General features: G+C 35.1%; 1 protein-coding gene across 1 annotated transcript; it reads left to right on the top strand.

The window, feature by feature from the left end:
- The first annotated feature begins 8765 nt into the window (after positions 1–8765).
- Positions 8766–27097, top strand: LOC125812694 (ubiquitin carboxyl-terminal hydrolase 27). Its single transcript, XM_049492184.1, has 10 exons — positions 8766–9061; positions 9242–9365; positions 14209–14309; positions 14385–14615; positions 15447–15515; positions 15602–15730; positions 15969–16106; positions 21364–21426; positions 24526–24864; positions 26744–27097. The coding sequence occupies exons 1-10, from the start codon at positions 8804–8806 to the stop codon at positions 27011–27013; spliced, it is 1722 nt and encodes a 573-aa protein (XP_049348141.1). The 5' UTR covers positions 8766–8803; the 3' UTR covers positions 27014–27097.
- Positions 27098–27442: the final 345 nt, after the last annotated feature.

Raw genomic sequence — 27442 nt, 5'->3', positions numbered from 1 at the left:
AAATGAAGTATTTATACTTTCCCCAAATTCTATTCTTTGATGAAACTCAAGTGTATTAATGTGTCTTACATTCTTGAGGCACAAGTAGGCTCAATTCCTTAATCTGCAACTCTTTCATAGTTGGGGTCTACCCCGCTTTGGGGGTACCTTTGATGTACTACACATATATATTTCAAGATTTGTCTAAGCTTTTGCTTGACATGCACACTTTTAATATTTATGTCGTTATATTAAGTTTAACGTCTTTTAATGCACTTTTTTGTAATTCGGCAATAAAGAGGACATTCCTCATCAACTTTTTTCAAAGTGAACATGTCGAAGTAGAAAGATTCATAGATCGATATCATGTTTGAGAGTTGACAAAAGATTCTTTGAGGCTACATTTCACATTTCAAGAGTGTGTTTATGTGTTTCCTTTTGAAGGAGATGTAATAATTAGAGTTTGTTGTGACAATTGGATGACATTTTTTGTCAATTAATTATACTTTTATATATTCTTTGTATGGGTTGTTGGCTTTATAGTTGAATTCAATCTGTCTCTTAGGTTGATTACATATTCATAACTAAGGCTGGCAAGGGGACGGGGACGGGGACTGGGGGACGGGACGAAGGGGGACGGATCTGGGGGGATTTTGGGGGGACCGGGATTGGGGGGACAAAAGTAAGTCCCATCCCGTCCCACTATATATACGGGATGGGACGGGTTTTGGGGGGACGGGACGGGACGGGACGGGGGATTTTTTATTTTTTATATACTTATTTATTTGTATTGAAATTATATGTTATTGAATAACATTTTTAGTTTATTTGATTTTTTTTCAATAACATTTTTAGCTAATAAATAATGCTTAAGTTTTCAAATTTCAAAATTCAAATTTCAATTTCAAATTCAATTTCAAACTTCAAATTTCAAATTTCAAATTTCAAATTCAACTTTCAAATTTCAAATTTCAAATTCAACTTTCAAACTTCAATTTTCAATTTTCAATTTTGAAATTACAAATTTGAGAAGTTCAAATTTGTCTTTTAAATATTTTAAAGTAATTTAAACTTGAAATTTTGATTTTGAAGAAAAGGCCCCAAAAAAGGACGTTATGTGCAATACTTTGAATTTTCCTTCTTTTTTTTTTTTTTTAATAATCTAGGTGTTAGTTGATGTATTAAAGTTCCATTTTTTAACATTTGTTCCTTATTATAAAATTTTGTAATAGCTAGTTCTCTTTTTATTATGTTCAACTATTTTCAAACAAATTAGTATATATGTAAATATGTATGAATATATTAAAATTAAAATGCAAGACAATAGTTATATAAAAAAGACTTAATAAAGCCTTCAAATTTATTCAATAAAATCTAATTGCAACTTAGAACTTAGAAGTTACAATTTACAAATATTAGTGGAGTAACTAATCTACGCAGCCACCTTCTAGGAAGGGTTCTGTTTCAATAAGTTCTCATATGTAAAACTAATATTTGTTACAAATATTAGATGAGTAACTAATTTACGCAGCCACCTTCTAGGAAGGGTTCTGTTTCGATTAGTTCTCTGATGTAATCTAATATTTGTATTTTCCTTTAAAATTCAATTCTAATTGTCGCATCATATCGACGGTAACATCCTCCGGTGTTGGCAAACTTGCTAGAAACTCTTGTGACTCTAATTCATCATCACTAGATCCAAGTACCGCATTAATCCAAGCTTCTTGTTTGGAACTTAACTTTGGCAAATTATCATTTCTCCTTTCGGCGTTGACCCAATCTCTAAATAAAACTGATATTTCCAAACTGTCTTCCGCCAATGAATGTCTATGATCGCCAAGTTGAAACCTTGCCGCACTAAAAGCAGCCTCTGATGCAACTGATGAAGCTTGAATAGCTAGAACATCACGAACCATTTTGCTTAAAATTGGAAATGCAACGCTCCGCCTCCTCCACCATGCTAATAAATCTTCATTGCCATCTTCGTCTTCCACTGTTTCTAAAGATTGATTAAGATATTCTTCAAAATCATCACGGTTAGTAGAATTAAGACCAAGAAAATCTCGCATATAACTTGAAATTCGAGCTTTACTCTGAGGATTAGAAGTTTAATAAATCTTCATTGCCATCTTCGTCTTCCACTGTTTCTAAAGATTGATTAAGATATTCTTCAAAATCATCACGGTTAGTAGAATTAAGACCAAGAAAATCTCGCATATAACTTGAAATTCGAGCTTTACTCTGAGGATTAGAAGTTTGACCAACTTCTTGAATATTTCCTATAGTTCTATATTTTTCATACAAAATTTTTGCTTCTACTTTTATGCTACACTTACACATTTGACTAGTTGGATTTATTTTCGGTGAAATTTCTAAGGTATTATAAAAAGTGTCAACAAGTCCCTGCACACCTTGTAATTTATAGTCAGGATGAAGTAAAGTAGCAGTTAAAAAAATTTGAGGAATAGGAAAAAATATTTTTTAAATTTTTCAATCATACCTTCAATTGCAACTCTAAATTTTTCAATATTTTTGTATTTAGAAAATTGAATTGAAATAGCACAAATATTTATTAATACTGATGAAATAGTAGGATAATAAATTCCAGAAAACATGGTTGTTGCATCATAAAAAAGTCTTAAAAATTCTAATAGTTCATTACTTTCTTCCCAATCTTCTTCACAAATTCTGTCTAATGGGTCAGCATTATGAGCATTAAACACCATATGTATGGGTCCTCTATATTCGTAAGCAACTGAAAGCATTTCGTAAAAAGAATTCCACCTTGTTTTAATATGTCTTGGAATTTTTCTTGGTGGCAAATCACATAGTACACAACGCTCATTAAATTCCCTAATTCTAGCAGGTCTATTAGCATAAAAAATCCAGGCAACAGCATATTCAATTTTCATACAACCACATTCAAATAATGAAATACCATCTTGTACAACTAAATTTAATACATGTGCAACACATCTAACATGAAAAGAATTATCATCAATTGGACATAATCTAATTTTTAACATACTAGCAGCGTTTACATTATTAGATGCATTATCTAATGCGACAGACAATACTTTATCTATAAGCATGTAATAATCTATAACACTCAAAATATTTGAAGCTAAATATGCACCAGTTTTTTTCTCTACACATTCTTTATAACTTAAGATTCTTTTTTGTAAATTCCAGTTATGATCAATCCAATGTGCTGTAACAGTTAAATAATCACGTCCATTAACACTACGACCCATGTCCGAAGTTATAGACACTCTACAATCTAATATGCTAAACACACAACGAAGATATTGACAATGTTTACCTTGATATACAAAAACATCAGATTTAACAGTATTTCTTGAAAAACCTCTATAATTAGGATTATAAGTTTGTTGAATATATTCAATAAAACCGGGATGTGAAGGAAAACTATAAGGTAAACCACAAACAGAAACCATTTTAGCTAAATTTTCACGATCTCTTTCCTTATTATATTTACGTTGTGTTAGTGGACCACCGGGGTTAGAAGGATCTAATGTTCCTTGAACCATGTTAGAAGCCTCTACCGATTCATTAACATTAATATCAAAATCATTAACTGGAATTCTTTTTTTTCTATTGGCTAATGATTTAGCTTCTTTATATTGAATCGGCACACAAGATAACAAATGTCTATTTAAGCCCCCCGTCCCACCTTGACCTCCACCTTGTTTATGTTTAAAAGGTTGCTTACATTTATTACAAATAGCAATAGAATTTTCCTTATCTAAAGTCATAAATTGCCACACAACAGAAGTTTTAGGGCGTTGATACTTCACCTTCTCCCTTGTAGGAGGTATAAGGGGTGGGCGTCCATAATTTTGCTCCGTTGAATTTGTAGTTTCATTTGGAACATTTGTCACCGGACTAGTAGGTGTATCTTCTAATTCATCTTCTCCCGAACCAACTTCTACTTCTTCACCTGAATTTTCATCAAGATAAGGATTATCACCATAAATTTGTTGTAAAAGTTCATGATCGAGTTGAGCATTTGAATCAATATCATAAGAAGTATTATCAACATAAGTAGAATCATTTGTATTAAATCTAACTCTAGAAGTACCACCACATTTACTCTTATTTTTTTCCTTACTACTTTTTTTAGTAAAATTAAATAATCTACTAATGGCACTTGGTTCCTTCTCTTTTCCTTTACCGGTATCTTTTTTGTTAGAACTCATATTTAATTATATGTAAAGTATAATATAAAAATAATAATAACACAAAAATTAATGACGAAAAATAAAATATAAATATTATGAAACGAATGTACCAAACGTCTGCGTTAATAGCAGACGTTATAACCGATTCTTGAAGCTTGTAGTTTGTTGTAACTTGTAACTTGTAATTTGAAACTCCAATATTTGATAGCAAATATAATATGAAAACTTAGATATATATATATATTATGATATATAATATGAAAACTTAGAATTGAAATATATGTATTATGATATAATATGAGACTTAAATGAAATAAAATATTGAGATTTGAGACTTAAGATTGAGAGTTGAGAGTTGAGACTTGAAAGAATATAAAAAATAGATGAGAGAATATATAATTTTGTAAGAAATAATAAGGGATAGAGGGGTATTTATAATATTAAAAGTGGGTTAAAGTGTATTTATAATAACTTGAGGGTTTAAAGTAAATTATTAAAAGTAGGGGTGGTAGGGGGTGTTGGTTGGGGGAAAAAACTGCCAAAATATCCGTTGGGGGGGCCCACTAGCCGTTGCCCAACGGATAGAATTTAAAAAAAAAAAAAAAAAAATTGTTAGGGGATCCCGCGAACCGGCCGGTTCATCCGGGCCGGGACCGGGACCAATGGATGAACCGGACCGGTACCGGTCCCCTATCCCGAAAATCCCCCATCCCCCTTCTTCAAACGGGACCGGGTCCAGCGGGCCGGTTCTCGGACCGGTCGCGGGCCGGGGCGGGCCGACCCGGTCCCCCTGCCACCCCTATTCATAACTAGGAATTTACATGCCAACATATTCATATAAATGTTCACATTTTTGGATTTATGATCTTCGATAAATTATAATTATTTATATATTTTAAATCATGTTATTTTATAGAGTATCGAACCACTTGTGTCTCTTTAGTATTTTTTAATTCCTCAGCCAATTTTTTAATTATCTAACTGTGTGATTTGAAACTTTATATTTATGAAGAATTACCAACAAGATATATTTAACATGTCCTTATATGATATTAATTAATTAATTAATTATGAATTAAAAAAAGATGTGATATAAATTATACTTTTAAAATTGAGAAAATGGTCAAATAGACTCCAATCTATGGTCAGATTCTCAACTACGCACTTTAACTTTACGGGGGTCCTATTACTCCCCTAAACTTTTTAAAAATGAAATATATACCCCCTTGAAACGCGATAACCAGTCAAGTGTCAAGTGGATGAAGCACATGTATTTCACCAATTGTTTTTTTTTTTTTTAAAAAAAAGAAGTTCTCTTGGTCTCCTTCCTTTCTTCAACCATTTTTTAACCCTAAATTTTTGCATAAGCTTCATTTGGAGAAAATGTTGATGGATACAGTGGGGGTCTTCCCCCACCTCCGCCTCTCTCTTTATCATATCCTCCACCTTCATAATTATCTTTTTTACCCACTAAAAGAACTCTCCGTCATTTTCTCTTAAGAATAAAGCTTCAGATTGAAAAGACATCAAAATCATCGTAAATCTAATTTCAATTCCACCACCAAAGAAAAAAAAGTTTAATTGGAATTTCGCTGATTGTTCGTCGTCAGAAGAAAAAAGAGGTGTGGTGTTTGATGGTTCATCGACGTCTTGCTGCTTGTCAACAGTGACGAGGAAGAGAGACAACTAAAGGGGTTTTGATTCAGTGAAGTTGCTCCTCCAATGATGTAGGTGGTCTGGTTATTTCACTGTTGTTTGTTGGTCGAAGCTCCGGCGTGAAGATTCGTTTGAAGCAGTGACAGTGACAGAAAAGGGGTGAGAGAAAGAAGAAAGACAATAAATTAAAAAAAACATATATTTATAAAAAATAATTAAAAATAAAATTTTAATAATTTATTTTTGTTGCTCACTCTCTCAAAGAGAGTGAAATACACCCACTTTGCCATATCAACAATTAGAGAGGTAATAATTTAAGTTTTAAACTGTTTAGGGGGGTGATAGGATCCCATAAAATTTAAGTGTGTAGTTGAGAATCCGACAATAGGTTGAGGGGCAATTTGACCATTTTCTCTTTTTAAATTAAAAAAACTATTTATCTATCTGGAGTTTGGCCAGGCTTAGCACGAGTCTGATGAAACTAATCATATATATATAATGGGAGAATATTAACTAATTTTTTCCAGTGAAAATTGAATTCTAGTATAACAAATAAAATAGGAAAATTATCGAACACAACATTTTTACTTCATTGCTCTTTATTAGGGGTGGGCGTTCGATTCTTCGGTTCTGTTTAATCAAATTTCGGTTCGGTTTAATCAAATTTTGGTTCGATTCTTCGGTATTCAGTTTTAGAAAAGTCTACATCATATTTCATACCAAACTAGATCGGTTTGGTTCGATTTTTTCTACTTCAGTTCGATTTAGTTCGGTGTTTTTAAATTGGTTTTTCGGTGTGAATAAAAATAAAGAGGGAATATGATAAAGTGTTAAGAGTTTCATATGTTTAATTTGTAATTAAGAAGACGTAGCATAGATGATTCTATAACTAGAAGAATTCAAATTTTGTTTCTGTTTCTAGACTTTCATGGGGGTTGAAAATATAATATCTCTGTCAAAGCATATGAAATGTTATTTATTTATATAAAAAAAATGGGCATAGTATGTATGCGTAAAACGAAGCATACGCGGAATTTGGTCCACCTCTTGTGCACAATGAAGAAGAGCCAGAGAAACCTTGTATTTTTAGAAGCGACTGGAAGGGAAAAAGGCAAAGATGTCAAAGGATTCGTTAATTAGTTGAATTGAATTGAGTTTTGTTTAGTTTAGACTTTAGTTTTTTAGGGTTTACATTTTACTGTTTTGTCATTTAGATTTTTGCTATTTAAGTTTAGGCTCTAAAATTTAAAAATTGAAATGGGCCAGGTAAATATTTTGAGTCAAAATATATAAGTATTATTAAGTAATATAATTTAAATATTTTTAAATTTATTTAATAAAACTTCGGTTCTTCGATGCACCGTAGTTTCGGAACCGTTACACAGAACTCCGAACCGAAGAACCGAAGTTCCGAAAATAAAGAACCGACATCGAAGAACCAAAATAGTTCGGTTCTATTCGGTTTTTCAATTTTCCGGTATTTATGCCCACCCCTACTCTTTATAGTGGTACTTTTTCAATAACTACAAAATATAGTGAAATTGTGCAATTTTATAGCATAAATATATTTGGAGTTCGTCGTCATTTCAAGTCACTGAAAAATTGACATTGTTTCGCTGGAGATTAATACTGTTGAAGGATTTCATAAAAATCTTTCTCAAAATTCACAAAGACTTAAGAAGATATCAATGTGTCAATTGTTCACAAAGTCATGATTTTCTTTATTTGTCGATTTTCTGCTGGAGTTCTTCATTTACTACTCTCTATGTACAACCATGTCATATATATGAATATTGTATGTTATATGTGTATGACTGTATATATATAAGAACGAATACTTGACACGTATATCATATATATAACTGTTACAACATACACTACTTCATATACTCTTTACAAAGAATTGATCTTCCATATAGTTGATTAATATTGTGTGCATATAGTCTAAAAACACAAATATTGAATTCAGTTTGGCACACATACAATTGAGGGCCTACAATTGATGTCTTCAGATACATACACATCTCCAACTTCTACTTTGAAAACACATACATACACATCTAGTTTCCTCTTTTAAAACATATGAATCAAATAGTTTATTCAAACAATTAAGTTAGAATTAGATTTTATATGCACACAAATACAATATTTTTTTTATTACTTTTAAAAGGACAATACTGTTATATTTTGAATTTTAAAAAACAAATCTCAATATATTTTATAAAAATAAGCATTAATAGTGTTATTTTAAGAAAATATCCCAATAAAAAAAAATACACTATAACACAAAACATTGAGTTTGTGAGCCAGCGACATATAGTCTTTTTAGTTTAGACCATTATTTTCACCATAAATTCTTTGATACAGGAACGAAATAAGTAACGATATTTCATTAAATTATTTTCTCATTTATCAAATAAGATACTCCCTTCGTTTCATATTAGATGACCACTTTCTATTTTATACGGTTAATAAAAAAACATTTATAAATTGACCAACTTTACTATTTTGCCCTTTGTTATATTAATTAGCCTCTTGAAAAAATAAATTTTAGATCTTCAACATTTATTGAAACTTCCAAAGTCATATTAATTGTAGAGGTAAATTGAGAAAAAATTAATTAATTATATCCTGATTTAGTAAGTGATCAATTAATATGAGACAAATATGCCATCTAATATGAGACGAAGGTAGCAAAAAAATTTATTATTTTAATAAATAATATAATAATATAATCTCAGATTTTTTTGTTTGCATCACATATTTTTAAATTTTATCTCAAAATTATTATACAATTGGGTGTCAAACAAAGTTTAGTGATATTTTTGCTCATAAAAAATAGCAATAAAAGGAAATATTTTACCTTTTATTATATTACACTATAAATAAGTGGGAAAAAGGGTAACTGAAGCAGCCGCTGTGGGCGTTACTTTTCTGAGTTCTTGAAATTGTCGCCTATCATAGCAATGAATATACACTCATCTTCACTTGTACACAAATTCAAACATGGGTTTAATTCCCATTGGGTTACTGCTCATGGGGTTCAAGTTTCAGTTGCTGCTACTTTATTAAGTATTGCTGGTGGTTTGATATTTGCTATAAAAGATGGTGGAAAAATCAGAGACATCATGGTATCAGAAAAAAGTAGTTCAAAAAAATATTATTTGACAGTACCTGGATTGCAAAATCTTAGTAACAATTGCTTTTTGAATGTTGTTTTACAGGTAAAGATTTCATCTTTTCTTGAATTTTGTTGATGAAAGTTTTTTTTTTTTTTAATCAGATGGTAGAGGTTTAGCAAATTTGGTGTGGGGTTTGTTTGATTTAGCATTTCTTGATTTCTGTAAATTGATTGGTTTTTGATGATTTTTGTTTATATATATATGTTGATGATTTTGGATTAGGCTTTAGCTAGCTGTAAGAGCTTTGGCAAATTTCTTGAGCAAGTTGTGGAGGAATGTGAGGGTTCATCAATGGAAGGAAGTAGAGACTTGCGGGTTATTGCTGCTTTGGCTTCGCTTGTTGAAGGTGAGTTTGAAATCCGATATAGTAAAATTTGGTCCATTGAGGGAACTTGTAGGAATGAATGTTGGCAGGTATACGCAAGCTGGTTTGGACACCATCGTTTTGAGAAAAGAATGAATAAATACCTATTTAAGTTCTAGTCGAATGCAAATGTGGATACTATGAAGAGCTTGTGCTGGTAGAACTGATAGCTAGGTAGAGTTTATGGAATAGAGCATGAGCTTTAAGATAATTTAATTGCAACAACAACAACAACATAACCATTGTAATCCCAATTGTGGTGTCTAGGTAGGGTGGTGTGTACGTAGTCTTATCCCTACCTTGAGAAGGTAGAAAATTGTTTCTGATAGACCATCGGCTAAAAAAGAAGCATTTTAAAAAATAAGTATGTGAAGCAAATACAACAATGACAAAGCCATGTTGAAAACAATAAAGAAGAGAATAGACGCGACGACAAAATAATAAGATAACTGAAGCAAAGGAAACAACATGCTAAAATTGAAGATTAAGATAGTAGGAGAGTGTAATCATAACAATACTGAAAAGGAAACTAGACAATGCTCGACCTACTAACTTTTTTCCCTAATCCTCGACCTACATATCTTCCTATCTAGGGTCTTGTCCTCAATAAGCTGCAGCTGAGTCATGTCCTGTCTAATCACCTCTCTCAAAGACTTCTTTGACCTACCTTTACCTTTCCTTATACCCTCAATTGCCAACCTCTCATACCTCCTCAATAGGGCATGTGTGCATTTTCTCTTCACATGCCCAAACCATCTCAGTTTATCTCCCTCATCTTGTCCACTAAATAGGTCACTCCCATCTTGTCTCGAATAACTTCGTTCCTAATCTCTCTTAGTATGACCACACAATCATCTCAACATCCTTATTTCCGCTACTCTAATCTTCTAGACTTGCGAGTTCTTAACCAACCAACACTCCGTCTCATACAACATAGCAAGTCTGACCTTTTATAAAACTTACCTTTAAGACTTGGTGACACATTCTTTTGTATCTGATGTGAGCTTTCATTTCATCCACCTCGCTCCAGTACAATGTGTAACATCTTCATCAATCTTCTCATTTTCTTAGATTATTGACACAAATACATGAAACTTCCTTACTGGGAGTGATTTGTGTTTCAATCCTTACTTCCACATCTATCACGTGAGTTACGTCACTGAACTTGCACTCTAAGTATTTTGTATTAAACCTGCTCAACCTGAACCCTTTAGACTCCAAGGTTTGTCTCTAAACCTCCAACCTATCGTTAACTCCGCCGCATGTCTCGTCAATCAAAACTATGTCATGTGCAAATAACATATACCATGACATCTCTCCTTGGATATGTCGTGTCAGTTCATCCATCTCCAAGACATATAGGAATGGGCTAAGAGCCGCTCCATTTTAGTGAATTATGGATTGATGAAGCACAACTGAATATTCACATAATGGTTATACGTTGAAGGTGCGGCAAACTTTACAAAGACGAGAATGAATGCTTGTGGTTATATGAAGACCAAAAAGCTGCAAATTGGAACATGTAAGCTGTACTGTTTATCTCATTCTAGCATTTTATGTTTGATTTTGATCAGGAAAACAAGAGTTTATGTCATTGATTTTGGTGTTAACTCTACAGAGAATCTTCTTATTCTGAAATAGTTATTATGATGAAGAGTGTTGTTGTCCTTGAGGGAATGTAGGTGGTATCTATAGATAACTAGATGTGGACACATGCATTGTTAGAGTTTCTATAGAGAAGGATCGAGTCACAAGACGATGGACAAAAAAATCTAAATCAATTGTCTTCGACTTTTCCTTGCCTTTGTTTGAATTCCTAGATTGACCTATTTTGTATACAACTTCAGCTCATTAAAGGGAAGCTGAAACCTTAGAGTTCAATGGAAGAGAGAACTCCGATGTCTTGTTTTGGTTAAATACGACTTGCTGGTTTTATTCCTCAAATCCCCTTTTAAATAGGGAGTCTTATTACAACAATAGGAAGTCTAATTCTTGTGAAACTAGAAACATAGATCCTATTCTAGAATAATAAAGATAGAGAAACCTAATCCATATGAAGATAGGAAACATAAATCCTATTCTATAGTAGTAAAGAAAGCTACAAAAAAAATAATTAAATACTTAATTTAATTGGCTTTCCTTCAGACGCACGTCTTGCCTGCAAACGCATCCACAACATGCATACTTAATGTGTGGCAAAAATAACATTTTTACTTAACTGTATGCATATTCTAAAGTATTTGAGTTTAAACCCAAATTTATAGCGTACAGAAAAGAACAAACAACGCCATTTATGGCTGTAAATATTTATATGTTAAATCATATATGTTGTCTTTTCATTTAAAAAATTATAACCATAATACACTATAAAGAAAGAATTAATTAGTGGCAATTTTAAAAATCAGTCTTTCAAAGAAACCAACCCCCCTCCCTTCCATAGCTCACGAATCTTTGCTAGCTCCACAGATGGAGATGGTGGCCTTCATTATTCGTAAAGTTTGAAGGTGATGGGAGTTGAATCTAGCGATTATTCTGATTCCAACATCCATTAACTCTACATATTTCTCCATTGTCAGTTTCATTTAGTTTATGCAAACTTTTCTTTTAGGGAAAAATAAAAAAGTAAAAAATAGAAAAAAAGAAGAAAGAAAGATTTAAAAGAACATGCTAAGCCTAAAAGCATCCTTGAGGAAAATGGAAACCATTTCTTGCCTTTATTTAGTTGTTTCTTGATCAATGTTCTTGATTTCCCTTTTCACATATTTATTAATTGGATTAGCCTATATTTACTTAGTTAATGGGTCTTCAAATTTTACCGTTTCTTACTCTTGATAAATAATATAATTGCCTTAATTATGTTGTTAAATCTTTCTATCGTATTCTTAACTTCAACAACTAATTAAGACTTTCTATACGTATTCTTAACTTCAACAACTTATTAAGACTTTCTGCACGTATTCTTAACTTCAACAACTTATTAAGACTTTCTATATGTATTCTTAACTTCAACAACTTATTAAGACTTTCTGCACGTATTCTTAACTTCAACAACTAATTAAGACTTTCTATACGTATTCTTAACTTCAACAACTTATTAAGACTTTCTGCACGTATTCTTAACTTCAACAACTAATTAAGACTTTCTATACGTATTCTTAACTTCAACAACTTATTAAGAAAGTAATAAGATTCTTGATAAATCATAATTGCCTTAATTATCTTGTTAAGCCTCTTTCCCTACAAATTTTAACTTCAATAACTAATTAATGCATTAGAAACTGATGGTACTTTTTGCATTCCTAATTATCTTCGAAAGTATAGCTGAAAATATTTATTTAATAGAAGGCTTTTTTAGGTGAAGGATGAAATTGTCACTCAACTTTTACTGGGTAAGTTGGTAATTCAACTTCAACATTAGGATCTTCCCATTTTAAAAATAGAATAGAAGATAATAGATGATATATATAAACAATATTAAGCTATTATTTTAGTTTTTATTTGCTAATAATAATCTTGAATCAATACTTGTATTTAGCCAAACTGTTATGATAAACATACCTTGAATGATTTTAGCACTACTAATGTCAGACTACTATTTAATTGTGATAAGTTTTCACCTTCTCCACTCTTCAGATATGTAAGTTTTGTTTCTGCAATTCCCAAATCTGGTCATTGATCTTTTGGAAAGATAAATGCACAAAAAATGAAGTTGGCTATTAATTTGGAATCCTATTAAATCTAAATAATGGCTACAATGCCAGTTACTTTAACAAAATACAATGTAAATGATACTGATTCCTGAACGTTGCACAGTTGACTTATCCAAAAGTCTTTTTATTGGAAGTAAATTTGCCATTGATTCCCTATTAAAGATACATCAACTTTAATTTTACCTAATTTTATTTATTTCTAAATAATTTTACGTGATTAAACAGTAATGCCAAGGGAATAATGCATGCTGAATGGGTAAAACAGTCTAACATTTTAAGGGTATTAATGTCCATCAACAATTTACGGTTATTTTGTTGCATCCCACTGTTAGTATAATATGATGATGAAATGATTTATCTCAATTTGTTAGTTCTCTGAGATTCAAGAGAGGAAGTTGAAAGCTTTTATCTTTTGGTTGTAATACTTAATCTGCATCTGCTTTGCTATAATAAGTTGTCACCAGTGTTGTCAAAGGTGTGCAAAAGCCCCGAAGCGAGGCTCAAAACATGTTGAGCGCTTCACCTCGCTTAATGTGCGCTTCAATGACATGATCAAGGCTTTAAGACAAACATTTCCTTGGGAATGAGTGGTTTTGGAAGAGGCGACACTAAACAATTGCTATTTCACATTATCGTAATTTTTCTTTTCAATTTCTTTGTCCATATATTTGTTATTCATGCTTATAGTTATTAGTCTCGGACCAAACATGTATGTTTGTCTTTTTCTCCATTTGTGTCTTTTCTCATTAAAGTTTACGCTTTATTTGCGCTTGAAGCCTTAACGGACCTTAGAACTTTTTGCGCTTTTCGCTTTTGATAACACTGGTTGGAACCAATGGTTCTTAAGTGTAAGTCAATTTTTAGCAAAGCTGCCTTGAGGTTTTGGGTGAGGGAGTTTGGCATAGACCCCTACATGGTATTTTGATTTAAAAAGTATTAGAGGTACATGCTCACTCTTACCAATACAAGAGTGAACTTGTCCACTCTTTTACATTTGTTAGTCCTAATCAAAGAACAATGTTTTTCTTCAAGAAATCAACATAAAGTGGAGAACTCCTCCTTATTACAAGTAATGTCTAAATACCCAACGAGAAGATTGGTCTGATATTCTGCAGAATTATGTACTGCGCGACATGGAAGAACTGTTCTAAGTCCAAGGAGATTGATGCATGCCATGACTAGTCACATTCCTGATTTCAATCTAACTAGCCAGCAGGTATTCTTCTCTTCACAGTATGCGGACAATTATCACTAGTACTAGTGTTTTAACTTACATATTTCCCAAATGTAGGATGCAGAGGAAGCACTCTCCCATCTTTTATCTTCTTTAAGAGCCGAACTGTCAGAATCTTATGTTCATGATCACAGCTCTTTGGCGGACGTAATTACACTTCCTAATTGTAGGATTGTTACACAAAGGATGAAAGGAGAAAGTGAACAGGAGAGATGGAGGCAGAGTTTTCTTGGGCCTTTTGATGGGATTCTTGGTAGTTTTTTAAACTGCCAAACTTGTTCGTTTCAGGTTGAATGGTACTTGAAAGAACATTTACAATCATACAATTTAATTATTGACTGCTGTATCTTTTTGCACATTATAGAACTTGTTTGCTAAATTTACAAAGAATATTCTATAGTTGCTTTGCTGTGCTAGCCTAGGTGCACATGCAATCTGTGATATTGATTTCAAGTTGCTGTAAAAGGGAATAAACTATTACCTAATAGATAATTTTTTGTAAAAAAAAACAATTAACTAACTGGTGTCTATTGTACATTGAAAGTGAGAAAAAGTCAAAACTTAATTTAAAAGTCCTAACTTACTCTCTACATTCCAATTTGTTTGTTTGTCTTACTTTCCTTTTTAGTTCGTTAAAGGACATTTTGGTACATTTCAACATATCTTTAGTTTAAGATCAAAAGATTCAAAAGTCTTCTTTACTCTTTTAAACTCTGTGCCAAGTCAAAACCATACAAACAAATTGAAACAGAGGGGGTACATTTTATGCCATCTTATTAAGTTTTTTCCATGATTTTATCTCTAGTTTTGCTGGCTTTGATCTTTAGCTATCTTGGAGGACATGATCATGCAAGTTCTCTTATATTCTTATCAACATGCCTCTTCACTAGTTTTTAGTCCTCCTTCAATGCATAATATATGGCAAATCTCTATCATTTAGGTCATTATTTTGTTTGTGGGGCTGTATGAGGTCAAGTTTTGACCTTTTACTTTGTAAAGTAAGCTGTAAATAAGTGATAGCTTGTATTCATGTAAATGCTCTCTTCAGTTTTGGGTTAGCGCCCTATATTCTGGATCTTCATTCATATTTTACTTATTCATGTTGTGTTTTTTCTTCAGATCTCTCTGGATTTTCAGTTGTTTCATAGCTTGCATCTTGTGCCAGTGTCAAGCAGCGCTGGGGCTATTGTACGTTTAAAACTCAATTGTCATATGTTTATTTCCTAAATTTGATTCCATATTCATGATGATGTATTTTACAAACATAATGTTAGATGCCTGGGTGTTCCGTGGAGCATTGCCTGAAGCAGTTCTTTGTTGCGGAACAACTTGAAAACTATAAGTGCAGCCACTGTTGGCATACTGCTGCCGTAAAGTATGTCTCTGCCATGGATGAAAATGAGGTGATCTTGGTTTACAGATCGTAGTTTAGCATACTACCTTAACCGTGAAGCTTGTGGCTGTAGTCTATAGGTTCAAAAGAGCTTATATGGCCTAGGCAAAATTTATATGTCAATGTCATCATACAAACTATTCCTCGATTTGACAGGAATTTGGTTAATGGTTCCCCTCCGTGTTTATGTTTTTAACATATTTATGGCGGTCCTAGAATCTGTTTAATTAGATGCAATTTGTTATCAGGCTATTGTTGAAAAACTTAAGCTGTGCAATGAGGAAGATTCATGTGATTGCAAACAGCTAGCGTGCCTTGCTAGATTTCCATGGTCAAATAGCTTCTCACGCACTTTCAAGCAACTCAGTATTGGCCGGAGTCCTAAGGTATGATTGTTAGTGTCATTTTGTTCTAGTAAGAATTAAAGGTGCTAGAATCATGTTCTTCTTAATTTAAAGGATTGACCATATAGCTGCCAACAAAATTAAAAAACCATGAAAATAAGGGATCGGCAAGGAGTAACATTTTTACCTGTCACTTGGTGCAAATAGGATTTAATTTTAATACTTGGTGCTTCAGCGCTCTGTGTTTTAATGGTTTTTGTTAGAATAGAATAGGAAAACACAATCCTACACAAACTAGGAATAGTTTATAGTCTCCTATTTGGTAATGAATTGTATTATATAGTGTCTATAAATAGGGTTCTCTATGTAATTATTACAACAACAATTCAATAATATTCTTTCCTTAGATTTCTCACATGGTATCAGAGCATTGGTGAGAAAAAAAAAAGGTCAGAATCCGGTGACTGTCAACGGCTGGTTTGCATTGTTGTCTCGTTTTACAAGTGTAGTGCGACAACCCACACCACCATGAGGTGCGGAACACTCAGGCGAGCAAACCCCAGTGAGCTCCTCTGAGTTTCACCAAGTCACGCGCCCTTACGCACCCGCCAGGAGTTCCAGGGTCGCGTCACCACGCGCCGGCGCGTGCGACACTTTCCGACCAGTTTTTTCGACCAATTTTTTTTTCATTGAGGTCACCTCTCCATTCCGAGGCAGATTGTATATTTATTTTCTTATTCCGACCAGTTTCGGGCAGTCATTCCTAATTTTCGACGACTGTACCCTTTTTTTTTTTTCCAGATTCTGACCAGCCTTATTTTTTTTTCCTCTCTTTAAATTCATAATATGTCTTTAGGGATTGATATTTTTGGCTCCAAGAATATAGGTAGTTCAAGTTGCTATGATCACTTCAGAACCATTAATGGGTAGCTCAAACTATTTAGCCTGGGCTTCCTCGGTTGAGTTATGGTGCAAGGGGCAAGGCGTTCATGATCACTTAACCAACAATACTTGTGTGGTAGATGAAAAGGCAAAGGCAAGTGAGACAGATAATAACGTCAAAGCACAATGGGAGAAGGTTGATGCTCAATTATGTAGTCTCCTATGGTGATCTATCGATTCCAAGTTGATGCCCTTGTTTCGCTCATCCCAAACATGTTATTCAGTTTGGGAAAAGGCTCGTGCTTTATATACTAATGATATATCTTGATTCTATGATGTGATATCTAGAATGACTAGCTTAAAGAAACAAGAATCCGATATGTCTACTTACTTGGGTCAGGTACAATCAGTCATGGAGGAATTTGACACGTTGATGCCAATCACTACAAATGTGGACAAACAACAAGAACACAGACAAACGTTGTTTCTAGTTCTTACACTTGCTGGACTCTCTACTGACCATGATTCAGTGCGTGATCAGATTTTAGCTAGTCCTACAATTCCTACAGTTGATGAATTATTCTCTCGTCTATTTCGTATTGCCGCGCCTCCCAGCCACAAAGTAGTTTCATCACCGACCTTTGATTCCTCTGCTCTCGCATCTCAAACCATAGAAAAACGAGTATATCAATCTATGGAGAATCGACGAGGAGGAGGTCGTCTTGGAAAACCTCGATCCAAGTGTAGTTATTGTCATAAGTCTGGACACACGTGACATATGCCATAATTTGCATGGTCCACCACCCAGTTATGATCCTGCTACTCTAAAGGAATATAATGAGTTCTTTCGTAATCGTGCAAGTAAGCATACATCTTCACAAGAAGCATTTGTTGCTCCGCCTAATCGACCATCCCATAATGCTCATATTGCTCAATTAGAATATGATGAGTTCCTTCAATATCGAGCAAGTAAGCAAACGTCTCCACAAGTAGCTTCGGTTGTTCAACATGATGTTGTTGTTACGGGTAATTCTTTTGCTTGTGTTTCACAGTCTAATACTCATGGATCATGGGTCAATGGACTCGGGCACTACTGATCATGTTTCTGGTAACAAATCACTTCTGTCAGATATTGTTTATTCACAATCTCTTCCTGCTATTACTTTGGCCAATGGGATACAAACAAAACCAAAAGGGGTTGGAAAAGCCACACCTTTATGTTCTGTCACTCTAGACTCTGTTCTTTATGTCCCTGGTTCCCCTTTTAATCTGGCATCTGTTAGTCGTTTGACACGTGCCCTACATTGTGGCATAACCTTTTTTGATGATTTTTTTCTCATGCAGGACCGCAGTACGGGACAGACGATTGGCACAGGACATGAATCACAAGGCCTTTACTATCTTACCTCTTCAAATTCCTTCACAACATGCTCTGTTACAGATCCTCCGGACCTCATTCACAAACGTTTGGGACATTCGAGTCTATCTAAACTGCAACAGATGGTGCCTAGTTTATCTAGTTTGTCCAAATTAGATTGTGAGTCGTGTCAACTTGGGAAACACACTCGTGCCACATTTTCACGTGGTACTGAGGGTCGTTCAGAGTCTATTTTTTCATTAGTTCATTCTGATGTTTGGGGTCCTAGTAGAGTCAGTTCCACCGTAGGATTTCGTTATTTTGTTAGTTTCATTAATGATTATTCGAGATGTACTTGGGTTTTCTTAATGAAAGATCGTTCTGAGTTATTTTCTATATTCAAAAGTTTCTTTGCTGAAATAAAAAATCAGTTTGGAGTTTCTATTCGTACTTTTCGTAGTGATAATGCCTTAGAATACTTATCATCCCAGTTTCAGGAGTTTATGTCTCACCAAGGAATTATTCACCAAACATCTTGTCCATACACTCCTCAACAAAATGGTGTAGCGGAAAGAAAGAATAGGCATCTCATTGAGACTGCTCGCACTCTCCTCATTGAATCCCATGTTCCGTTGCGTTTTTGGGGTGATGCAGTCCTTTCATCTTGTTATTTAATTAATAGAATGCCCTCATCTTCTATTTCGAACCAGGTTCCACATTCCATACTATATCCACAGTCACATCTCTATTCTATCCCTCCTCGTGTATTTGGGAGCACATGCTTTGTTCATAACTTAGCCCTAGGAAAAGATAAATTAGCCCCTCGTGCTCTTAAATGTGTCTTTCTTGGTTACTCTTGAGTTCAAAAAGGGTATCATTGCTATTCACATGATCTCCGCTGATATTTTATGTCTGCCGATGTAACATTCTTTGAATCTCAACCTTACTACACATCTTTTGATCATCTTGATATCTCTGAGGTCTTACCCATACCTCAGGTCTTACCTGTACTGACTTTTGAGGGACCTACGGTATCTTCTCCATCTCCAGTTATAGTGCCACCACTCCTAACTTATCATCGACGTCCACTTCCAGCAATAGTCTCAAATGATTCATGTCATGCGCCGGACCCTGCTCCCACTGTGGCCTTGCCCCCTGCTAGCCAATCGATTGCACTTCAAAAAGGTATACGATCTACTCGAAATACTAATCCCCATTATACTTTCTTGAGTTATCATCGTTTATCTTCACCCCATTGTGCCTTTGTATCATCTTTGTCCTCTATTTCCATCCCTAAGACTACAGGAGAAGCACTTTCTCATTCTGGATAGAGGCAGGCTATGTTTGATGAGATGTCTGCTTTTCATTCGAGTGGTACTTGGGAGCTTGTCTCCCTTCCAACAGCTAAGTCTATTGTTGGTTGTCGTTGGGTTTATGCGGTCAAAATTGGTCCAGATGGTCAAGTCGATCGGCTTAAGGCTCGCCTTGTTGCTAAAGGGTATACTCAGATATTTGAGCTAGATTATAGTGACACTTTCGCTCCTGTGGCCAAAATAGCATCAGCCCGTCTTTTTCTATCTATGGCTGCCGTTCGTCATTGGCCTCTTCATCAGTTGGATATTAAGAATGCTTTTTTGCATGGTGATCTTGAGGAAGAAGTCTATATGGAGCAACCACCTGGTTTTGTTGCTCAGGGGGAGTCTAGAAGCCTTGTATGTCGATTGCGTCGGTCACTATATGGTCTGAAACAGTCTCCTCGAGCTTGGTTTGGAAAGTTCAGCACAGTAATTCAGAAGTTTGGCATGACTCGTAGTGGCGCTGATCACTCTGTGTTTTATTGGCATTCAACACCAAATCTGTGTATTTATTTGGTTGCTTACGCTGATATCGTTATCACCGGCAATGATCAAGTTGGTATCGCTAATTTGAAGCAGTATCTCTTTCAGCATTTCCAAACTAAAGACCTTGGCAGATTGAAGTATTTTCTTGGTATTGAGGTTGCTCAGTCTAGATCAGGTATTGTTATTTCTCAACGCAAGTATGCTTTAGACATTCTTGAGGAGACATGAATGATGGGATGTAAACCCATTGACACTCCTATGGATCCGAATGTTAAACTCCTTCCAGGACAGGGGGAGCAACTCAGTAATCCTGAAAGGTATAGACGGTTGGTTGGAAAGTTGAATTACCTCACTGTGACTAGACTGGACATCTCTTTTCCTGTGAGTGTTGTAAGTCAGTATATGACTTCTCCTTGTGATAGTCATTGGGATGCAGTTGTTCGTATTCTACGATATATAAAGTCAGCTCCTGGTAAAGGACTACTCTTCGAGGATTAAGGCCATGAGCATATCACCGGATATACAGACGCTGATTGGGCAGGATCACCCTTTGATAGACGTTCTACATCCGGATATTGTGTTTTAGTTGGAGGTAATTTGGTGTCATGGAAGAGTAAGAAACAAAGTGTGGTTGCTCGATCCAGTGCAGAAGCAGAATATCGAGCAATGGCTGTAGCAACTTGTGAGCTAGTTTGGATCAAACAGTTGCTTGGAGAACTGAAGTTTGGAGAAACCAGTCATATGGAACTTGTGTGTGATAATCAAGCGGCCCTTCATATCGCATCAAATGCAGTGTTTCATGAGAGGACTAAGCACATTGAGATTGATTGTCACTTTGTAAGAGAAAAGATACTCTAAGGAGATATTGTTACCAAATTTGTGAAGTCAAATGATCAACTTGCAGATATCTTCACCAAGTCTCTTACCGGTCCTCGTATTAATTACATTTGTAACAAGCTAGGTACATATAATTTGTATGCACCAGCTTGAGGGGAGTGTTAGAATAGAATAGGAAAACACAATCCTACACAAACTAGGAATAGTTTATAGTCTCCTATTTGGTAAGGAATTGTATTATATAGTGTCTACAAATAGGGTTCTCTATGTAATTATTACAACAACAATTCAATAATATTCTTTCCTTATATTTCTCACAGTTTTGTCATGTGTTTTATTTGTTGACTCTTTTGCATGTGCTTACTGTTGTGCCACCTTGCAGGTTCTATGTCTTCATTTACAACGTGCTTCTATAAATGTATTTGGAGAACAGAACAAACTTCAGGTACTGATATTCTTGCAAGCGGGTTGTGTTCTTCAGATAAGTAAGTAGATTATATTTAGATAAGAACACAGCTTAGGTGAAGTAAATTTTACCTCTAATTTTTTTAAAAAGAAATACCCCAGAGAGGAGGTTCTGATAGACACTAGAAAACAGAATGCACTTGACAATAGAAGCAATAGTAAGCCTATATTCGCTGTACGATTTCATTCACTGTTTTTTATTTTCCATTCACCTATTTCCCATCATTGCTGATTTTCCACTTCAACCTTTTTAATTCATGCTCCTGTTAATTACTTCTCCTTTTTTTGGTTCAATTGTTTGGCCATCTATTTTTAGTTGCGTCACTGATTCCTCTGCCCTTCCTTATCAGATCCCCACGAGATGCCTATGAAATTTCCAAGTCCTTAAATTTCTATCTTGCATGTCTGAGCTAGCTGCTTCTGTGTTTCCAGTGTGTAATTGGAATCATCAGAATCCTCATCTGTGGAGTAGTCTCCATATTTCCTAGAACATCTGTCTCCAAAATCAATTTGTATTCTGTCTTGGTTGATGCATCACTTGTCTCCAGAATTATCCATCTCCGTTGTTCTATTTTGTGAATTTCATTCCTTCTTTTCCCATTATAGCTAATGTCTTTAGCAAGAAGGCAAGAATTTATTGTGGCCGACTCCGTTCTACCCAAGACTAGAAGAGCAAGCTTATCCGATTTTAGCATATGGCATAAACTTGGATTGATTTGCAGCTTGCTTGCATCATGTACTTTACCTTTTATTTCAATCATTTCTTAGTCCTGATTCATCTCTGCCACTTTTAGTGCCGTCTATAATTGATCTTTTTGCTTTTTGTTCTCACCAATTACTGTTTCCTGATTCTTGCCCCAGAAAATGCCTCAGTTTCTCTCTTTTTATACTGATTTGAACCTTTAGTTGGAAGACTCTGATCATTTTGATTTCTTCCATGTCAACTTATAGCTTGTTTGGCCTAGCTTTCAAAATCTGGTTATTTTGAAAAATGCCTTTTCTTGGGAAGTGCTTTTCAAAGAAGTACGTAGTTTGGAGAGTAGCATTTTGTGTTTGCAAAATCAATCTTAAAAGAATTTTGCAGTAATTTTTTCTTGGCAAAGGTTCCAAAGTGCTACGAGGAAAAGCAACTTTTTTTATGAAATACAACTTCTAGTACTACTCAAAACCACTTATTTTCCCCTTAAAAGCTTGGCCAAGCACCTCAGTTTTCTTAAATAAGCAACAACAATATCAAATGCCCAGTGTGACCCCATAAATGGGGTCTGGGGAGGGTTGGGTGTACGCAGACCATACCCCTACCTTGGGTAAAAGGTAGAGAGGCTGTTTCGGATAAGACTACTTTGCTAAAATAAGCACTTTATGAAAGAAAAAATAGATAAGCACTTTTGGCTACTGAGAAGCTTGCCCAAACAGACTATTATCTCATGACCAAACTTGTTTTATCTTGGTCATCAGGTTGTAAAAATCTCAGACTTACTGATAGTTGGTTCAGTAATGGACCTTGAGAATGGTGGGCATGTCCTGTAATGTCATAAGTCCATTTTGGTTGAGGTGGATATGTTTATTATGAAAATCTTTTCACCAAGTGCTCCTTGTTATTAAAATCAGCCACCTGCCTTCCCCACACAATCATTAGTCTGTATTAGCTGCTTGAATCACCAAAGAGGTGTGCACTAGCACCCAATGTTCCTCAAGCAGTCAGAAACCTTTCCTATTTCTTTGCAATATGCCTCTCACAAAGGACTATCTTCTTTTAGGCACATAGAACAGCTGCCCTCTTTGAAAACAGGCCACCATTAGCTAACAGGTCTCACTGTCTCTCTGATCAAGAATCTATGAATTACCATTTTCCTGGCTGGCCATATTCGCCTGTCTATTGCGTTCACTATGCCATGTTATTTACTCTTTTTCTGTTTCTTGTGTTTCAAGTTAAGCTCACTGCTCACCAAAAAAGGGTTGAGCTCACCCCTGCATACATTAACATTAACACTAACCTTAGCTAGGTTTTTCAGATTTGCAATTTATCTAAGAGCATGACTCTCTATGCATTTTCTAAAGAATTTTCTTGGGCAAGAGATGTTTCTAATGAGAAACTCATGTAGTTGTCACTTGTCTATCAAAAAGAAATGTATGTTATAGAAGATGTTCTTTTTATAACTGAGAAATCACTATGGGTCAATGGCACATGGTTCGAATTTGGTAGATAATTGGTCTGCCCCTAACCCTTCTCCACTTAAATACTAAACTTCGGCAGGATTTGAACCCTGACGCACGCCTAACCCACACATCACACATTGCACTCTTACCACTAGACCAAAGTCCTGGGGCATATTTTCTGTATCCTATTTCACAATTTATTTAAAATTGAATAGTCCACTAGATTGAGAGGACAACCTTCTACTTTTGGCAAATAAAGAGTCTTATTCTCCCTTTCAGTCAGCCGGAAGTAAGAAGATTGCTGCTCTACACGGATACGATCTTTCCTTACTGGACAGCTGACCCAAATTTTGTGATTCTTTTCTTTTGTTTGAATGCAAAATCAACTTATTAATTGCATAAACTTCTGAGAATCAGAACTGCAACTTTTGGTTGATTGATGCGTACCGATAAATTGGGAAAGAAATCGAACTAAGCCTAAAGAGCAAATTAACTAATTGCTCTTGAACAGCTGGTTCTGTAGAACAGAGGAATTGAGAAGGGAAAGAGAGAGAACTGTTATTGATCTTTTACAATTGGATACCTTTACAATTGGGGTTGATCTCCTATTTATACATGTGAATTAAAAGCAGACTCCCATAGTTAGTTATAACTAACTGGGCTACAGTGTTAACCGACTAACAACTAGCACGTGCGACTCACATGACCACTAACCGACTAACGACTTATTTATTAATTGGCACATATCATTGATACATTTTGACTGTAGTGTTGGACCTACATGACCTCAATTACTACGTAATTTTTTTGTGTGAGCCTAATGGACAACCTAATATGGAGTTGTTGTTTGATATTCAAATCTTATACTATGCTTTGGCTGCTTCGCTGTAACCCCTCAATGTTTGAATTTTGTGTTCAGGGCCATATTTCATTTCCATTGATTTTGGACTTGACTCCTTTCGTGAAAAATGGAGTGGGAACAAAGAGTTGGGAAGAGAATCTGCAAATTGGGCAAAAAACGCATCAACAGCAGCCTTTCCCTTTGTTCAATAACTTAAATCTGCAAGATAATAAGGAGATGTTGACTTGCATCACCCGAAGTGAAAGAAAATTTTCAACAGAAGTAGAAGATACGGCCGGTTTGCGTGTCTCAGATACTTTTAGTATTAAAGCACCAAAGTCAAAATCAAGTTCGCTCGAGGCTGGAGGCTACAAGGAGATCAGCTTAAATCAGCTGCCTCCACATTCTGGAAATCAGGTTGGTTGCTCTAGGTAGATAATGTTATTTACTCGTATTTGAACTTTCTCACATAACATATCATATGTATAATGATTTTATACATTCCATGACTGGAGATTTTCACCTACTCTCGAAGTGAATGTAAGTTGTGTAGCTTTACGTTTGTAGCAGGATTCTACTGCTGAAGGAAAACTTGCACCTAGTACTATTCCTGAGTAAAGTACTCGTATATCTCTTGCTAGCCATCCAGAAAAAACCAGATCCGGCTCTGAGGCCTCTCTTGCTTGCATGCTGGTTGCTTATTATTTTTCTTAATAAATCACCCGGTTTATACTCCAAAATCCAATCTTGTGATAATCTGAGGAATATAACAACAACAATAACAACAATGCCTCAATCTGAGCAAGTTGGGATCCACTATTTTGAATCCTAACCATCCATGTCCGCTTCATTTAAGCCTTGTGTAGTTTGAGGAATGAATATAGAATCTACGAAGGGAGGGAGGGATATGAAAAGCAGTTCAAGGGTACGAGGTCCTTGTTATGGTATTTTTGGTAACTTCAGGTTTGAAGCCATAAGTTCTCTTGAAATATTAAGCAATGCTGTGAGACTGGCCAAATTTATCTTATATCTCTGTCTTCAAACTGCAAGGCCAGACCTTTCAATGTGCTGTTGTTGAATGATACTAGTTAGTGTTCGTTGGACTGCGTTGTTACTCTTTAAATGTCTTTTCATTTGTGGCGTATGTGCATTCATGATATGCACGCCAAAGCGACTTAAATCGTGCATGCATTTGCATATAATATATTGCAGTAGTTTCCATGTTCGTTAAAATGGCAGATGCATGCGTATCAAGTTTAAGGTACAGTTTAGATCCGAGATCTATAGGTCTTTAGACTGGCAGCTGATTCTGCTTTAGCTACTCTTAGATGATAGAAATTCTTTATATTGTTCATCTAGAAAAGTTGGGGCACACAAAGGAAAACTTTAATGTAGGTGTATTTACTGCAAGAGAAAAAAAGGGGATTTTAGTTAGGCATCAGCGTTTCTACTTTGTAGCCAACCAAATAATTCTCTCTCACTGAACCAAACAGTTTCAATATCTCCCTAATAATTACTGTGTGATCAAATGTGCTTGTTGGAACCCCTGAACTTTTACTTTCCATCATTGTGACTTCTTTTTGCAATCAAAGTTCAATCAATTTTTGATAGCAGGCGGTTTATTCAAGTCTGTGTTTCGTTAAATTTAACCATTGGATTAAATCATTAAGGTGAAGTTTGTGAAAATGGAAACAATAAGTTGTAACGGACATGTGCTACATGTCTTGGACTAGTGTGCTTCTGCAATGATTGTACAGATGTTGGAAGTTAGAGTAGAGTGCATCCTTGCCATACAACAAAAAGGTCGTGAATCTTGCTTCACAATTAGGCATATAAAGCTTTTGCCAAGGAAACCAGTAGAAGATAATTGATCACTTATTACACTGTGTGCAATTACAGTGTCAACTTCTTAGGGACAGATGGATACTAATATAGAAGCAGGGAAGATTTCCATGATATGCCTTACTGTGTTCCGTCTTCTTTTTGTTTTCATCCATTTGGCGGTTCTTTTCCTTCATTGAACCAACATAGTCACATTCTAAGGATCAAACAGAATACTGTGATGTCTGCTTATAGTACAAACCTCGTGGGAACAGATGGAGACTAATATTGGAGCAGGGAGGACAATGTCGCCCATCTTCTGCTTTATTTTTTAAGTTGATTCTAGTATTGTGTACTTCACCTACACTATCTCTTTTTGCTACTCTATGCTTTCATATGTCATGTAGTGTTAGTTTATTCGCGTAATTTGAAGCTCACGTGATGTTGTTCCTCTATCCTTTTTTTTATGTTGCAGGGTGAAACTTCCCGAATAACACATTCCAAAAGTCACAAGTACCGACTAGCCTCTGTGGTGCAGCACTTTGGAATAGTTGGTAGTGGGCATTACAACGTTTTCAGACGAGTGACAGCCAAAATTGGTGAAGACAATCATGCTGGACTACTGGGATCTGCTGTTGATAAGTGGTTTTGCATCTCAGACACCGACGTGTATATGGTCTCCGAGAGAGATGTTCTTGATGCTGAAGCAACCTTACTTTTCTATGAAAAAGTTTCTGATTGCTAAATTTTTGTTGTGTTATAGCTGTTTGTAGACTGTAGTATAGCTTGAATTGTATAATCTGTGGTAGGCTGGTAGCAACTCACAAACTGTGAGTCTTTTGTTATTGGCATTGTGTTTTGCCTGGAGAACTGGCTCTGGCAGACCAATTGAATTTAATCAAACTTGTTTTCCTTATGGTGTTCGGTATCTGCATTGGAGGCCGAATGTAGGGCCTCATTGGGTGGGGGTGGGGGGTGGGGAGTGGGGGGAAGCGCTCCTACCAAGAATTTGAATCCAAATAACTGTTTAGCTTGGGATTTTGGAGCAAGTTTAAGATGATAATTAACAGCTTCATATAACAAATCTTTAAGTTATTATAGCTTACTGGCATTAGCTTTGTATACTTTGTTTGATACGCTTTTTTAATCTATTTGATATCATGTTATATGTATA

This window comes from Solanum verrucosum, unplaced genomic scaffold, assembly GCF_900185275.1.
Source record: "Solanum verrucosum unplaced genomic scaffold, falcon-dt-bn FXZP01000275.1, whole genome shotgun sequence".
Classification (NCBI taxonomy): Eukaryota; Viridiplantae; Streptophyta; class Magnoliopsida; order Solanales; family Solanaceae; genus Solanum; species Solanum verrucosum.
The sequence above is the reverse complement of the archived record's forward strand: the minus strand, read 5'-3'. Positions and strand labels throughout refer to the sequence as shown.

What these genes read in the sequence shown, in the direction of transcription:
- LOC125812694 (XM_049492184.1), top strand. Translation starts at nt 8,804, where the DNA reads ATGAATATACACTCATCTTCACTTGTACACAAATTCAAACATGGGTTT. An exon ending in CTGCCATGGATGAAAATGAG is followed by an intron (nt 15,731 to 15,968) that starts GTGATCTTGGTT and finishes ATTTGTTATCAG; the next exon opens with GCTATTGTTGAAAAACTTAA. An exon ending in GTATTGGCCGGAGTCCTAAG is followed by an intron (nt 16,107 to 21,363) that starts GTATGATTGTTA and finishes GCCACCTTGCAG; the next exon opens with GTTCTATGTCTTCATTTACA.